At 38.2% G+C, this 13,311-nt stretch overlaps 1 protein-coding gene across 8 annotated transcripts in view; it reads right to left on the bottom strand.

Moving 5' to 3' along the window:
• DLGAP1 (DLG associated protein 1) overlaps positions 1-13,311 on the bottom strand; it is a 401,105-nt gene that overhangs the window by 110,247 nt on the left and 277,547 nt on the right. For all 8 annotated transcript variants that reach the window (XM_064434359.1, XM_064434357.1, XM_064434367.1 and 5 more), the window contains one exon: positions 11,499-11,713. In XM_064434359.1, coding sequence (XP_064290429.1) covers positions 11,499-11,713 — 215 coding nt within the window. The remainder of the gene's footprint in view (positions 1-11,498; positions 11,714-13,311) is intronic.

Genomic DNA, 13,311 nt, shown 5'->3' with positions numbered 1-13,311 from the left:
AGGGTTTAGATTTAAAAAATTGGTAGTTGAAAATGTTGTAAAAGAGGCTTGCAAATAAATCTCAAAAAAATTTAATTCAGAGTTCTAAGTTTTACTCTACCTGTCAATTTTATTTCAACTTTTTCTTTAAACATGCATCTTAAAAATAAAGAACCTTCTTCTACGTATAATTTACTATTCTCTATTTTGTACCTGGTTTAAAGGACTTACATAAAATAAAATAAAATACATAATCTGGGAACATATTCAAAAGAAGAAGAATCTCTACAGCATCAGCATCAAACTACAGCCCTGTTTTTAAAGAGACAGCTGTTCAGGTGATTCATTGTTTGTATGAACTTCAAATGGATTATTTTATTATTCTTTGGGCTGTTGCCCTTAGCGAAACTAGTTGTGTTAAATAACAAACTACCATTATATGGACATACTGATTCCAAGAACAGGGCAAGAAATATAGTCATAACAGGCAATTTCAGCAGAAAATGAGGGCTTGCCCATATTCTGCCAGAGGCGAAGCACTCAGATGGATACCGCAGTCATCACAGAGACATAACGAATCTGATTAGCTTCTCTGGAGAAGGAACAATTAGAGCTGATAGGATAAAGCCTCCTCAGTGCTCACGTGTGTTTGCACAGGGATCAGTGTGCCAGCACCACCTGACCTCTGGCCAGCGACAAGGGCACTTCAGCTGCCGGGCTGTGGTCCTGAGCCACTGCAGCCACTTCTGTCTGGAGAAATGGAGCAGGGAGCAAACCCAGCTGCTGAGGAAATCACTCCAAAGACAGCTTGAAGCATGACTGAGTGCAGCTACCCACCACGTGTATGGTGGCAGCAATGGAGCACCAAGACTGAAGGAAGACAGAGCTGTTTTCAACACAAGCTGCACACCTCCCCAGTGAGAAAGGATGCAAAGAGAGTGCTAACAACAGACTGCCTCTAGTCAGGACTAGAAAGGGCAGGACAAGAAACTGTGGGATGAAAGAACTGTGAAAGAGTGATAAGAATGCTGATAGTAACGGCACTAATGAAAAAAAAATTAATAATTAAATGACCACTGATGAAATTCTAGCAGGAAGATGTGTAAGGATCAGGGTTATAATAAATGAAAGCAGAAGAAGCTGCTACTTACCAATTATTTTCAAAGTGTGAAACTCTTAATAAAAGGAAATAAAATAAGCAGTGGGGAGGTGGAAATATAGAAATAGTTGATAAGACATGCCTTCACTGAGTGAAGGGACAGTGACCGTAATTGTGCTGTTCTTCATGCAAATCTTGTCTCTTTTAATGGAGAAAGGACACTTAGCTAAGTAGAGGTTTATAAAAATATTAAGGAATCACTTATTAAAAAAAAAAAAAGAGAGAGAGAGAAAAGGGACAATAGAAATAGTGACATAGTGCTGACATTCATTCCAGCCACTGTTAGTCTAACATCTTATTTATGAATAAGGCATCGTCCACTCCCTCTCAATTCAAACTTGTTCATCACAGGTAAGCAACAATTAATTTGTGCCCCAAGTCAAATTATCTCTTTGTAGGGGGCAGGGAAGTGGTGGAGGACAGGAAGTAATAGACAGAGTTACCTCTGCCAGAAATGACATCCTACCCAACAGCAAATGACTGAACAACTGCAGTGGAACAGCCTGACTCACCAGAATTTCAAACAAGTCTGAGCAACACATCTCTGCCAAAGCCCTGTTGTCTCACAGCTCCTGCAGCCACATGGCTGACATGAGTCCAACATGCACGAGGCTGGAATCCTTGGCTAGAGATTTGGATTGGACCTTATTGACAAGGCATTGCCAGCGTTTCTGAGATTTCTAACGTTTTTTCATTTCAGCTTCATGAAGATGGTTTAATGACATGCTGGATACACCCCACTAGAATAGAGAAGAAAAGACCTATTCAAAACAGAAATTGTCTTCCCTTAAAATTTCATCTCTTATAAATTTATCACTTCTACAAACATAACTATTATGTGATGAAGCTACAATTCAGTTGATGACATATACAGCATTTCACCTGGAGTGTTTCTAAGTTTTCTGCATTATGTACTTATCCTTATTTTTGAGATTGATGCAAAGTTAAGAACCAAATTATTTCTTTTAAAGTAATAAATAACAGTGAATATTTTTAGGACTAACCTAAGGAGGACAACCTCCCAAAAGTAGCTTCTCAAGGTTTCCTTTCAAGCATAGAGTAATGAAGGCTCAGCACAGATTTGCTATAGCAATTGTCATATATAAAACAAGAGAAATTTATATACTAGTCCTGAAATCCCCTGAGATTGCCTTCAGCATGATACATCACTGTCACAGTTCAGAGCTGCACAGACACAACTCAAATATGTCTGCCAGCCCAAAATCACTTGAAGAGAGAGAAGGATTTGGGTGCTGTGGATGTGGCTGCTGGCATTTGGGGATGACAAAACCAGTTAGTGCTTTCTACAGGCACTGGGCTTGCTGGAGGCAAAGCTGCTGGGCAGCTGGGGTGCAGGCTGCTTGGTAGCACAGCCCTTCTGGAGGGGAATGGGGAATTGCTGTGTAGCTCATCTGCGGATGGAACCACAGAAATCTCTCACAAGAACTCAGTAGCTGCTTCAAAGGTGCTTTCAACAATTTTTTTCCCCACGCCAGCAAATTAAAAAGTGATTGTATGATGGTTCTCTGTCCTTGTGGTGCACAATGAGTAAAAAAGCTGGCACAATGTAAAAAAACCTTTAAGGATTTTCCCTCATTTCCACACTTCTAAAAGGATTTATACCTTCTTTAGGAGGAGAGGAGATTTTAAAAATTCATGTCTCTTCAGATGAACTTTCATGCACATGTGTCACAGGGAGAAAAGTGGTATTTGATGCTGCACCTATTACAGGGGCCATACACTTTCTTTGTTGCCCATGCTCCCACTCTTCACCCTGCACCCAAGCCAGCACAGAATTACTAAATTAAGCTGAAAGATGCTCTATCTTAACAGTAATACAAGCTTAAGAAAATGGAAGAAACAAAGTATGAACATTACTTAGATAGTAATAGTATCTTTTATTCGTAAGGGCAGAACAAGTTTTCACCTTAATCTCTCTTTATCTCACCCTAATATGATGCAGATTAGCAGAAGATCCCAAAGCATGTCAGCAGAAACACTGGCTTGTACTTTCACATTAAAACTACTTTCAAATGAAAACTAAAAAACTGTACTTTCAAATTAAAACTAAAACTAAATCAGCACTATTTTAACATTTTCCATTTTTAATCTGAAAGAGCTCCACCATTTCACAGTGAAAAATGGTTGCACTTTTAGCTGATCAGAATAGAAAATTATTATGGATAATTAACTTAATTATTGTTGCCTGTTTGCTTGTCTTGCTATGCAGAACATTAAGGACTCCAGACTGATTTTTTTGCAGAAGCACATCTCTTTTTATGCCTGTGCATTTTCTGCATGGCAGGTTCAATACATCAGCTGAGCCCCCCTCAGCAAAGTAAAGCAGATAGTACGAGATCACATACCAAGGGTCAAGCATGGTATGGCTGGCAGCGGTGGGAACACGATTGCAAAACGCTAGCAATGAAATAACATTTAAAGAACATGAAAGAATTGCACAGCCCTGCTGTGGGTGGGATAGCTATATTTACTCTTCAGCAGCAGGCCTTCAGGAATAATTTGGTACTGATGAGAGTTTTATTTTTACATATGAAAAATAAGTTAAGGAAAGGAAGTAAGAACAGTGACAGTGGGTATATTCAACAGCCTGAGAAAGACAGACAGAGAATCAAAAAAGATAGGTCTGGAGGGGTCTTCAAGAGGTCATTTGGTCCCTCCTTGCACCCTAAAGCAGGATCAGCAATACCTAAATTTGTTCTGACAGACTTTTTTTACCCTTTTCTTGAAAATGCCCAGTGAAGTGATTTCTTTTGGCAATCAACTCCCACGCTTAACTATCATTACTGCTAGGAAAATTTTCATAACATATAGCCTGTGTATGCCTTGGCATACACAGTCTTTTTTTTCCCCTGCCTCCACTGGACATTATTAACTCCCTTTCTGAGGCAGCATTTTAAGTATGTGGGAAGGAGTAAGGCTAAAAATAAAGAAGACCAAACACATTTGCAGACAAATATGCATGTTGGCTCTGTAAAGACTATACTCTGAAAGAGATGGCTGAAAACCACATTTTGGTTCAGTAATTATAATTGTTTATCTTAACACAAGACCTAGAAGTGCCCATTTGATACATAAAGTGCAAAGATAGGTTTTGCTTCTGAAGGGACAACAGTGTTACCTTGCATTCATCAACATAATTTGCTGTAAAATGCATAAATGTTTCTAGGATTTAATTGTGAAGCTAGGTTGTTGGAAGTCCTAACTTTCATCTGTGGCTATATTCCATATAAAGCTAAATCTTGTAGAAAACTGAAGCAGATGACTACAGACAGGACAAGGATTTTCATGTCTGCAAATAAGACAATCATCTAAATGAGGTTGCTGCTTTTCTGTTACAGATTACTGACTTCCACAATTTTTTCTATAGTATTGCCAAAAAATAATCACTTTTTGGCTAGAAAATTATAGGCTTTCCCTTTTTTGGCCAATGTTTATGCCTGGAGAAGAGAATACTCTGGGGTGACCTTATTGAAGCTTTTCAGTACCTAAAGGGGGCCTACAAGAGAGCTGGAGAGGGACTTTTTACCAGAGCATGTAGTGATAGGACAAGGGGGAATGGCTTCAAACTGAAAAAAAAGAGCCTGTTTAGAGATTAGATTACATATTAGGAAGAAATTCTTAGCTATGCCTATGGTGAGACATGGGAAGAAGTTGTGGATGCCACATTCCTGGAAGTGTTTAAGGCATGGTTGAACAGGGCTTGGTACAGCCTGGTCTAGTGAAAGGTGTCCCTGTGCATGGTGTGGGGGGGTTGAAACTAGATGATCTTTAGAGTCCCATCTAACCCAAACCATTCTATGACTCTATGGATATTCTTATGCAAGTTTATTGTAACAGTATGATTGCCTCAAATCTCAGCAAGTAAAAGTACAATTGGGACATTAACAATAGAATACACCACAGATTACAACAAAAGTTCTCATCTCAGAGAAACACTTCTCATCTCAAAGAAACAAGAAATATTTACATAAATATGGTAATACTAACCTAACAGATCACATGTAGATAGATGTGGACTAATAGAAAGTCAGGGTTTACAATGTCATAAGGAATGACTGCTACCAGCGAGACTGTAATATCTAGGGAATCTGTTTCATTGCAAGATAAACTGGTAGGGATCATCACAGAAGAAGAGAGGAGGAGTGTTCATCCTACCCATGTCCTGGGCAGTGAAATGTAGGGATGTAAAGGCATCCATACCTCTGTGTATGGGGGACACAAAACCCTGAAGGAAAGCTGCCATGGGGCACAAGATATCTCTCATGCCCATCAGTGATACTAAGCCTTAACAGACTGAATCTGTTTTGTAAATCCATCACTAATAACTGTTCATTAAAAGTTTTAAGCTCTAAGTTCCTCCAATAGATCAATATCCTCTCCTCCTTAAATATCATATACACAGATGTCAGCTGCCATAAAGAAACCACTGGTTCCTGAAGTATATCCACCTACTACTTCAAAATAAATATATTTTTCATTGTCTTGCCTTTAAAATTTTTTTCTGACTTACAAATTATTCACTGAACTTAATAATACTTGACATACAAGCCTGAAAAGTGAGAAATATGTCCAACAGCTTCTGCCTAGTTTCAGAGAGAAGAGATTGCAATAGCATGAATAAAAATTTAATATATCATGCATCAGTGAATGTGAGCTGGGAAAGTTATTACCTAGGCCAGTAATAGTTCCAGAATACTTAGATTCCTTAGGCTGTATGTCCAAAACACAGGGAGATGCTTCTGTCTCTTTAATACAAAATTAAAAGAAATTCCCTGTTCAAGAAAAAGAAACACACCTCAAGGAACATGGAAACAGTTCCTCTGCTAGCTACAGGTTTGATAAAAATGAAAGAGACTGCAACATGAAACAATTACACCAACTGTACTCAAAACATACTGTAAAACACTAGTAAAAGATTAATCAGACTTATTCCTTTTGTACTAATTAGCAAAGTCATTGTTCCCTAATTGGAAGTCACTCAGCAAGAAAGAAAATTAACAAGCTTCCCTGCATGCGTCTAAAAATATTCACCGTAATGAAAGTGTGGTATTGCACCACCTCTCCCTTCCCCCTGCCTGTGATCTGGATCACATCACTTTAGCAGAATGAGGACACCACCTCATCAAAAACAAAAAAAAAAAAAAAAAAAAAGGAAAAGGAAAAGAAAAGAAAAATGAAGCCTGCTTTTATTTATATGACACCTTTTTTTTTTTTTTCCCCTGGATATTCTGGAGTATCAGAAACGCCTCAAAGTAAACCATCCAGGACTGGGATGGTTTTCATACCTAGGGATTTATGATGTGCCGTATGGTGAGGTGCAGGGTAAGGACATCAGCTCAAATGACAGAACAGCCTGGGCACTGTTTCAGGCTAAAATTATCCATGCAACCCTTGTGATTTCCCTCAGTGCAGACACTTCCCAAGGATCACTTTTAGAAGGACCAGGGGATTTCCTATCTTGAAATATGTCTTATACTAAGTAACAATGGAGTGCTTTGATTTTCCTTCCAAGTCATCCTAGCAGAGTTGGTGCTGCAACTCTGTCAAGATTTCGTTAGTAATGCAGGTTGACTCCAGCTTGGTGGTTTGTCCTCCAGGAACTGACTTGATCAATTCTCAGGGAGGTGATGTGAAAGTTTGAGTTCAAACTTTCAGATTTATCTCTTTCTCCTTGCTCTTGTCACTGCTACTAAGCTTCCTAACAGATTATACCACTTAACTGAGCTTGATAATTTATTGTGATTTGGTTTTCCAAACAATTTTGTCTCCAGATTCCCATAAACATACAAGTAGAAAGTACTTATTTGTATTAACACATAAAAATATAAACGTGGTTGTAAACAAATAACATCCCCCTATTTTGAGAATTTTTTTGGAATGTCTCTGATAAACTTTAAAGGTAGGAATTGTTTGGTTTATTTTAAGTCATCTATGCAGTAAATCACAGGAACAGATGCAGCTATGATGGAATTTATATAGAAAAATTCTTTACCATGGGATAAAGAGGAGAAAGGTCTAATGCTTATATGCTCACATACTCCCTTCATCATCAGTGGTGAAAATTGGTATGCATTAAAAAGGGGTTTTGGTGTTTATAAGTTTCTACTAATCACAGCTGACTTGAAAAACATCACATGCCTAGCAAAATGCTTTGAAAACATAGATTTGCTAAGAAAAAACCCTCATTTCTGTTCTTCCTTCTATCCTTTCTACATAAGTTCTACAAATGCATCTACAAAGTATCAAGATCATTAAAATCTTCAATTCACTAGTGATCACAGAGTACAACTTGTCTCAGAATAAAATTTATGTGATCAAATATGAGTTCAAAAGAAAAATTCTGCAACTGTATTTACCCCAAAATCCATGTCTACAAACAATTTACCATTAAGTTTTTTAATATGTTACAAAACCCCCCTCCAAGCAAACAGACAAACAAACAAAACCCTCAAATAAAATATACAAATGCATGGAGTCCCCACAATAGCAACAATAATGAGTTAAGAAGCATAATTTGAATCTGTGGTTTAAGCAGTCAGTATGCCTGGAGTGGAGAAGAGGAAAGGGGGAAAGTGAAGGAGAAAATCTGTGGTGACAGCATCCATCCCTCAGCCCTCTTGTTCTCAACAGAGTTTTGCAGTCCCTTCCATATTCCTTATCTTTTTAGGCTGGGAAAATGCTGCCATGTTATTCCTTGTGCTGGCCCTTCAGCTACTTTGCCCATAGTCAAAAGAACAAAAGGGATGGGTGTAGGTCCTTCTTTGCCTTATCCAGCTACAGATCCTGATAAAGCTTTCTGTAACTCCATGTCTTTCAGATTTCAGTCTCTCTAGCAAACTTGGTTATAGTTGGCCAATGGATTTAAGACTTGCTGGGAGCTGGAGGTGACAGGTTGGCATGTGTATGTGGACAGCAATGTAATTGTATATTTTTATCCCAACAAAAACCATGCTAAACATCAACAAGGTACATATAAATAGTGAGGGATTATGTCCTGAATCAAGCTCAGCTGTAACAAAATTGTCAGTTATCTGCCACCTGCAGCTTCTTTGGAAGTTTGCTAACCAGTCCATTTTCAATCTGCCTACAAGTGAAAGATAAACTTTTGCCACTTATTAGGAATGGCAAGAAAATACCACATTTTTTTTTTTTGCAGCTGAATCTCGACTGTGAAAGCTTAAACACCAAGAGCATACTGCCAGCAAAGACAGAGAAAAAAAAAAATCTGCTTACTTCCTGATAGGATAATGAGAATGCAGCAGCGGAGGTGTGTATTTCAAAGTCACAGCAAGCTGTGCTTTATCCAGAATGGTACCACAGAATTTGACACATGTGCTGTAACCACATGGAAACCATGGCAATGGAGGAAAATGGTAGGAGGGAGATTGTACAGTATGGCAGGGAAAAATCCTCGGCAAAACCAGGAAAATAAATTTGTATTATGTAAAGGAGATATGACACAGTTGTGCTGTTCAAAGGTTATTCCTTATATAAAAAGAAACACTGGTAATAATGAAAATACTTAGAAGAGTAGGCGCATGAGCAATGGTAGGTAGGTAGGTGGGAGGAACAGCGTGGGTTGTGAGACCAATATTAGACTTAAAGGAGTCAGAGAGGAAAAGTCCCAAAAGATGAAAAAAATCACTTCAAAAACAACAGTGAAAGCAAAAGGGAACATGTTTTTAAGTTGTTTGCTCTGCTAGAGATGAAAGTGCAGCCAACTAGAGACTGCACACAGCAAACTGAGAAAGGGAGTAGCAGAAAGAAATGCATCAGGAAGATCCCTGACAATTACTGCTGTAGAAACACAGTGTGCTTTGTTCTTCAGGGACAGAAAAAAAACATAATTAAAGGAGTGAAATACCACTCAGCTTCAGGGTGTTAATAATACCCTTCAAGGTCAACTAGAAGGTCCACTAGTGACAGTAAAAGGCTGCCTGCTGCCTAGAGCAGGCTTTGGCTCATTTCCACAGAGCTCTTATTCAGGTGCAAATGGAACCCAAGTCAACAGCAAGTCAAGAAAATAACTTGTTATCACACATCACACAATTGCTTGATGACCCATATTCAGTGAGTTAGGGGCCCTAGTTTAGTTTCTGTCTAACACACCTGCAAAACTCTGACAAAAGTCTTGGAGTAATCAGGGTAGCCATGGGACGAAAAACTAATGTCATGGTGAAGGTCAAGTCACACTATTAAGAAAGTATGAAGAAGTCTGCAAACAAAGACCTAGCTTAACAGAAGACTTAAATTCCCAGAGCAAGCACTCAGCTGTTTCTCATAAAACCCCCAGAAATTCCCATGTTCATCAGAAAGTGATGAAAGCACTGCATAATTATGTATTATACAAATTGTCTCTGAAAGTGAAAGGTTTCTCAGGAAGATATATTTCTTTAAAATATCAGCATAGATTAAAAGAAATAATTCCATTTTATCCCAATTTATGCTGAAAAGCCATTGAAAAATAGAAGTTATTTCATGCTCTCTCCTCTTTTTTGTTTTACTACCATCTACCATTTTCCCTTCCTTATTCTACCCCATGAATTACATCCTACTTCTGCACAGCTCCTAAACTTACGTGAATTTTACAGAGTGCAGCTCAAAATTTGGCACATTCCTAAAAGCTTTCCCAAATAGGAATGGATTAAAAAATATGGGAAATTAGGTATTTGTACAAGCATTTTGATGAATTAAAATGACTTGAAAGCGAAAAGCTTCTGCTGCCTCTGGTCTAACATCCTCCATGGGTTAACAGTGACATGCAGGACTTTTGATTTTTCATAAATCTATCTTTTTCTGCAAATCTTGTATCTACAGAGAACAGAAATGACCAAGAGCAAATACACTCATTGTGATGCACTGTGCTTCACATATAATATGGAACTCTGGAAAGCATGCTTCTAAAAACTCAAAAAGAATAAGCTCTGTGCCTGAACGTGTGCCCATGCATGAAGCCTGGCTGGATGGAGTTTGTAAATAACATTCATGTTCACCTTGCAGAGGTTTCAATAACTGATTTCACAGGAGGAGTTTTGGCTCAGGAAAGGATGTGGTAAAGTCTTCTGGATGATGAAAGGAATCACTGGATCCCTTGAGCAAAAGCCAGCTAGATTATGAAAATCCCTGCAGAAAATGAGATTGCTTTCTCCTTTGGTCACTAATAGAAAGAAAGAGAAGAAGCAATCCCAGGCTTCCCTTGAGACAAATTCAGGCAGGCTGCTATGGGGAACTGCAGTAAGCTTGCTTTTTTTCTGCTGGCCTATTCATCACTGATGTCAAGAGCATGACATTCTTAACAAGGATCAAACAGTTTTCTCTAAAATCTGTTTCTCAGATAAGGTCTCTGGAAAAAAATGGGGTAGAGGAGGACAAGGAAGGAGAAGAAATTAATCAAGGAAATGCAAAAGGAGTCTTTTCTGATCATGGATATTAGAAGAGATAGAAATTATTTTTATTTTTCCCCCCCGTTTTAAAGCTACAGCTTTAGGCAAGTTATACTAAGATTTATTTTTGGTCCAGTGAACTATGATTCACTATTATAGCTAAGAATTTAAAAAAAGACAGAAACAATTGTTGATTTTAAATCCACACTATTTTCTTTTATGGATATAATTTATTTTCTTGCTTTAAGGGACTTTTCAATTTTAGAACAAATTAAAATAAAATGTTAATACAAAATTGTCCCTTTGTGCAATTTTCCTGACAATTTGGGTGGCTTTTTTAAAAGACCCGAATAAAGGAAAAACAAATATTGACATTTAAAAAGCCACAAACTCATGATTTCTTTTGGCTAAATCTTTCATAAACAATTGAAAAAAATCTGATTTTGGTTCTCCACAAAATACAGTACAATTCTGAGTGGAAAACATGGGTTTGTCTACTTTCAGATGGTCTTTCTTCTTTTTAATTAAATGTCAGGTTCTCTCTGGAGTTGCAAAGACTATCTTAGGGTGAATTTCAAATATTGAGTATATATAAACACACAGTTACACAATGCTTTTGCAGGCCAAAGCTGTATTTTAGCAAGGCATTCAAAGAGCATACCTACTGTACATACCTGGATGCTCACTTAGCACTAACAGGCTAAAATACTTTGCAAATTCATAGTGCAGGTTCCTTTTCAGAATAACATTGAAATACACTCCCAGATTTACTCTTGTTAAGAAAAAAACCATGCAAAAATAAGCATGATGGAGCACACTTGCTCAAATACGTTCCTGAACTGGTAGCTAGAAATAAGAGAAGAAACAAACACAGAAAATGTAAAGAGAGGAATCAAACATAAAAAATGTATCTCTTAATGGAGAGCTGTAGGTGATACAGCAGAACCTGGACTTACTTGAGGGTGGTGAGCTCGGTAAGGGATGGCTGGGTGGCCTTGAGATAACTCTCTCTCCGTGCAGCAATCTTTGGAGATGGCTTCGGGCTCGTGTCCGAGTCTCCGCTGTCATCGTCCCCCATGGCTTTGATGTAGCTGCCGCTACGCATCCGGCGGCAGGGAATCTCGTCATCTTTTCCTCGTGGAGTGTAGCCAGTCCATTCATCTTGAGGAACCTGAAATGATGAACACAGTTCTCTTGTTAGCAGAGTCCTCCCTGATATTATTGGTAACCCACAACAGAGCCATAACAAAAGCATTGATGGCCAAAGGCCTTTTCCTAATCTCATTTGACCATGGGTTGCTGTTGCAATGGAGACCCACTTCTCACCCTGCAGAGGCACAAGCACCTCTGGAGTTCTTTGGCAGTTTCCATTCCTTATCTGGGAAGCTTCTAGCGAACATCCTGACATAGAAGGCTTGGTTAGGTTTAATACCGGACTGGAAAAATCTTGGCTGTTTTCAGCAATTTTCATTCAAAGGCTTTATAAACCAGATCAGAGTATTTTTAGTTCAGCTCAACATATTGAACATCTTTGGCGAGGCACAAAAGCTGAAATACAAATCCTTATATGACAATCTTTTCTGACAGAGTGTACACAGGAACACTCACCAGGATGATTTTGGCTCAAGATACATTTCAAATTAGTGGAGCTATGCACTAATTATCACAAAAGTAGGCTTGCAGGTGTGAAATTTTACCAGTATTGCTTCTATAGCTTAATTGGTGCAACTGTACAGCCCCAGCTTGCAGTGAGCCTCCTTTTGAATTCTGAGTGTCTGAGTCCTACAACCCTTTATTCCCTTCTTTTTCTTCTTCTTAATGATGTGCACTATTTTTCTTGAAATTTCACTGAAGTCAGTGCTGTCCTTTCTTTGTATTGGAAAGCTGGAACAGTGGGAATGTGCATTCATGAGATTTTGAGACATAACAAAGGACAGTCCAAGAGCAGAGTGCTCTTGCCCACCATTGTCTCCTTTCTTTTGCTCCTGGGGCTTCTGACCACATAAACCAGCATCCTTCTCTTTCCTGTAACTGCAGAAACAACATGCAGTGGAGCAGGGTCTTTGAAACTGTTTTGCAGAAACACCATTTTTGTCTAAAGGTGAATCTGCAATAGGGGTTTTTAGTTAAACAAATATTGTGTTAGACTTAAATAAAAGTGGTCATGAATTTTTAGTTTGCTGCTTCTCTGATTCTTCTCAGTGAATCAACTCTATCAAACAGCTATAGCTATAATGCTCAGAAAACCTTACAAGCCACGTTAAATAAGGAGGCATGAATCTAGGTTACTAAATTTGTCTTGCAACTTACAAATACTCTCACCTATCAGAATTATCTTTTCTAAGAGAAGTTTGTTTTTAATCAACATTTACCTTCACCTGAGGATCTTGTGAATCCCACTGCAGATTTCAGCTAGAGCATATATGTGCTAGTTTTTTTAGACAACCAAAACTAAAACATCAGAATGCTTGCTAATGGCTTAGCTGTTGATTCCCACTACAAACATAAGTCTACGTCCAGAGGCTGTAAGGCCTTTCAAATGTTACTGTCAGTGCAAATAAATTTTTATGGCCTTTTTATGGCCTTTTATCAATCTATAACACTATAAACTGCAACCCTAAATCCACTGTGCTATACAAACGAACAAAGATATTTAATGGTCCTAAGCCCATATAGGCTTATTACTAGTTATAATTCATTAATTATATTTTTTATTAATTAAACTATCCACAGCATATGTCTTTGATTTGTTTCCTGATGATTTCAAAA

The sequence above is a fragment of the Passer domesticus genome, chromosome 1 (genome assembly GCF_036417665.1).
Source record: "Passer domesticus isolate bPasDom1 chromosome 1, bPasDom1.hap1, whole genome shotgun sequence".
Lineage (NCBI taxonomy): Eukaryota > Metazoa > Chordata > Aves > Passeriformes > Passeridae > Passer > Passer domesticus.
This window is presented reverse-complemented; position numbering and strand designations above follow the sequence as displayed.